The following is a 3,907-nucleotide window of genomic DNA, read 5'->3' on the forward strand; positions in this document are numbered from 1 at the left end:
AAGTGGCTTATTCTAAATGGGCACAAGTATGTTAGTGACAGGTCTCTAATAATCACTATGAGACAGGTCTGTCTTTGGACTTATAAATACATTTATTTGGTAGACAGTTCATTGTACTGTTTTGAATACCAGCTTTATGAAACTGTGGGTTGGGAAAGAGATCTTTCAGCATATGAAGTTGCAGTACCAGATCTTGCACAATAGATGCTGAAAGGCTAGTAGATCACACATCATATTACCCAGTCAGTTTAAAAAATAGTGTGTACATGTTGACAAAATATAACCTTGATGATGGACTTGCATTGAAAAGGTGAAATGAAAAATACTTCAAACAGAAGAAGTGTCAAATCTATATGGTACCTGTGTTTTGTTATTGCCTCTGTTGTAATAGTGAAATGTGATGTCACACTGCAGCTGAATAAATGTTAATGCTGGTACAATTAAGTCTAAGTGTATGAATTGGAAAACTGGGAGGTCTTGAAACAAGTCTTCACAGCTAAAAAAGGTAGTGAAAGATGCAGTGAAATTATTTAGCTTAATATGAATTTTAAACAGCTAATTTCAGGATTTGGAAACAGAAAAAATAGACATATTCTAAAAACAATACTAATAATCTTACACATTCTGTTCTTAAAAAGAATTTTAGTCTCAAAACAAGATCAAAAATACTTTTTGTCTATATGTAAGATTTTAAGACCTGGTATGATAGATCATTTTTGCAGTGCAGTTATACCTTTGGAAACTGGTTGAAAGATTTTAGACATAACCTGGAGTGTGTAGCCCTTATATAATTACTATAGAAAAGCCAAACATTTACCTAAGTAATGACTTAAGGACATGACTGCTGGTGTAGCCCCCTTTATCTCCATTAAACAGATTTGTGATCACCAAAAGCAGAGAGTTTAAAAGCATCAGGGTCAACCTTTCAAACAAATGAAGTCACTGAAGACGAAAAACATTTGGAAAATAATTTATTATTTTCAAAACCCAGAGGCATTTTGTGGTTACAGTCATTTCAGATAACTGATGTGCATTTTCACAAACTGTACACTACAACTACCAATACACTTCAACTAATCTACAGTACTAAATCCACTACTTACAATAAGTGCGACTTAAAGCTGGTGTAACAGTAAAGAACAATGAAAAAAATCAACACATAAATAAACAATAAATCTGCATTTGTAGCACCATTCATAAAACTACATTATAGCTGTGGAAAATAATTTACTTCTATTTGGTTGGCTACTGCATTCTTCACAGGCTTGTGTTTCAATGTGCCTCTCTTAGACAGCCTGCAGGAGGCTTTTTTTTTAAAACAGTACCATTAAAGCTGGTCGCTTGTGCAAAGATTTGAGCCTAAAATAATCTCCATGTAGCCCCAAAACCATGGACCTATGACCAATTTTATGTCATTTCCTTTTTTCATGATTGTCAGCTCCCTGTCTGGATTTCAGAGGGGGGGTTGTTGTTTAAAAAATGATTTAAAAAAATAGCAGTTCTTATGCTGATTAAAAAAAAAAAAAAAAAAAAAAAAGGCTTTGGTACTTAGAAGGGGGGTGGGCCGTAGAAAGCCGTGTATGCAGCAATGATGCCCTGAGCGTCCGCCATCTCGTCACAGTCCACGTTAGTCTCACACACCTCTCTCAGGCTGTAAAGCAGAGAAGGAAAAGGAGTCAGATGGTTTTCTACTCTGCTGCTTTGTTTACATGTGTCAGCTATAAAATCATACAAAAGACTGAACACAAGAGCAGTTCATCTGTAGATTTATCTCACATGCATAGACAAATCTAGCAAACCCAACACAGTAAGAATTGTGTATCTATACTTGCTGAGGTCTATTTGATTCATAAGGGTAATTAAGCGCACCTTTCCAGCTGCAGAGGGGTGGGCTCTCCTGCTGGGGCTGCTCTTCTTCTCCTCAGGAGAACAGCAGCCAGGTCTCTCTTCATCACAACTGGAGCATCTGTTTGGGCTGTGATAAAAAAAAAAAAAAAACAGACTTTCTTAACCTTTCTGTTGTGCTGCTGCACAGAAGTTTTACAAACAACTCTAGAAAACATTCAAAGACTGATATTAAAAGATGTAGCTTACCTTCAGCAGCATCTTCAGTAGACTCTGACGAAGATGATGAGGATGAAGAAGAAGAGGAGGAATCAGATGCAGAGTCGGAGTCAGAGGAGTCAGCCTCGTCAGACTCGGAGGACTCAGAGGACTCTGAGGATTCAGAGGAGGAAGAGGAGGAGGAAGATGATGAGGAAGAGGAGGCTGATGAGTCTGAGCCTGAGTCGGAATCAGATGCTGAAGAGTCGGAGGAAGAGTTGGAGTCAGATGTAGAGTCTGAGGATGAATCCGACTCAGAGGAGGAAGAGGAGGCAGAGGATGTGTCAGCAGCGGCGGTTCCTGGGTCTGCAGTTGCAGCTGTGTCTGCTTCAGGGTCCACAACGACCTCTGGTTCAACAGCTGAGAATCACAGAAAACATCAACATGCAAACTTCTGCTATACTTCTGCTTACAATGATATTAAACAAAAACATAGAGAGTTTGTGCTTACCTCCCATGGACCAGCACACTGACAGAAAAGCAGCGACGAAGAGGAGAGTCAGGGTCTTCATGATGCCTTTTTAGTTGGTCTCTTGCTGTAGACAAGCTGCTTTCCTGATGCTTGCTCTTCTTAGCTTTGAGTGGATTGCTCTACTCCTTTCCCGTGAACTCCAGGTCAATATATAGTGCAGTCCTCCTTTCTCTGACCGGACCCACACAATGAGATAACCCTCTGATTGGCTGGGGACATGACTGTCAGCATTTCCACTTCAACTTGTCCTGAGAGCTCACTTAAACACCCACGCAGCCCCTGGCACAGCATCCCAAAAACTCTATCACCCACATTCAAACTTACACGACCACAAACATTCCTGGCATTCGACTATATGTACATGTGCACATGTGTAATCTTAAGTGTATATGTATGTACATACATAAACCTTTAAGTGACATTAGAGCCAGTCCAAGAAAAATACTTTCTCTTTGGGGGGAATTCCCCTTTAAACAACATTATACATACGCATATACATTTTTTAACTTCAGTTTTCAGATTTGAAGGTACAAGGTAGGTACAACTAAATATGCATCAAATTTACCTCCAATATCTCAAATAGCACACCCTTGATGCTTTTGAGTAGACTGAAAGTGTTAATCTCATATTTCCTGGAACAGGAATTCAGTAATTTCCCTGTCAATCATGTTTTGAGGTCAAACTAAATCATTTTTATACCCATCTTGTTTACCAGTCGTGTACATCACTTTGGAATTTCTCTCAGCTCTCACCCCTCATCACTGAAGTATAAATACTATAAACCCCTAAAAGGCCTAAAAGTGTGTTTCTGATTTTAATGGAATATGCATATAACATGATGCGATTTTAATCAGGGAGACCTGTTACAGGATTGCCTCTTTAACGCTCGGGGTTGCCAGTTCTACCCTTGCTGTTATGCTACACTCCTTGCCCAAGATGTGATCTCCCTCCTCCACAAACCCCAAACTACAGCCTCAGCCGACCACAAGCTACTAATTGAGTGACACGAAACAGCCGGGGCCTCGTTATGCGACAGTGCTTAATTAGAGTGTTGCAGAGTCCCAGCAGAACCGCAGTCAGTCACTATTTTCAGACACAGCTTGGTGCAGCCCCAGGCTGGATCCAGGCACGGCTACGGCTTACCAACAGCAACCAACAGCCCAATGCACAGCCTTGCTTGATGTATTTCAGCATATATACGACTAAATATAGATAACCCCCATGTGTTGGATGCATGGCGATATGCATGTGGGTTTGGATGCAGCGCTCTGTTTGTCTGATAGTTTCAGAGTGGCCTCAGCTGTGGTCTATGATAAAAAATGGTATTTCAAG

General features: G+C 40.2%; 1 protein-coding gene across 1 annotated transcript; it reads right to left on the bottom strand.

Moving 5' to 3' along the window:
• Positions 1 to 1,548: 1,548 nt before the first annotated feature.
• Positions 1,549 to 2,679, bottom strand: bglapl (bone gamma-carboxyglutamate (gla) protein, like). The gene is made up of 4 exons (XM_041786169.1): positions 2,555 to 2,679; positions 2,095 to 2,463; positions 1,870 to 1,975; positions 1,549 to 1,651 (listed from the first exon to the last, which is right to left on the bottom strand). The coding sequence occupies exons 1-4, from the start codon at positions 2,613 to 2,615 to the stop codon at positions 1,549 to 1,551; spliced, it is 639 nt and encodes a 212-aa protein (XP_041642103.1). The 5' UTR covers positions 2,616 to 2,679.
• Between the last annotated feature and the right edge of the window lie 1,228 nt (positions 2,680 to 3,907).

The sequence above is a fragment of the Cheilinus undulatus genome, linkage group 4 (genome assembly GCF_018320785.1).
Source record: "Cheilinus undulatus linkage group 4, ASM1832078v1, whole genome shotgun sequence".
Taxonomy (NCBI): Eukaryota; Metazoa; Chordata; class Actinopteri; order Labriformes; family Labridae; genus Cheilinus; species Cheilinus undulatus.

Excerpts from the sequence above, each read along its gene's own strand:
- bglapl (XM_041786169.1), bottom strand. The coding sequence starts at position 2,615 with ATGAAGACCCTGACTCTCCTCTTCGTCGCTGCTTTTCTGTCAGTGTGC. Across the intron at positions 1,976-2,094 it reads TACTGAAGATGCTGCTGAAG|CCCAAACAGATGCTCCAGTT; the intron begins GTAAGCTACATC and ends TTTTTATCACAG. Across the intron at positions 1,652-1,869 it reads ACCCCTCTGCAGCTGGAAAG|CCTGAGAGAGGTGTGTGAGA; the intron begins GTGCGCTTAATT and ends TCTGCTTTACAG.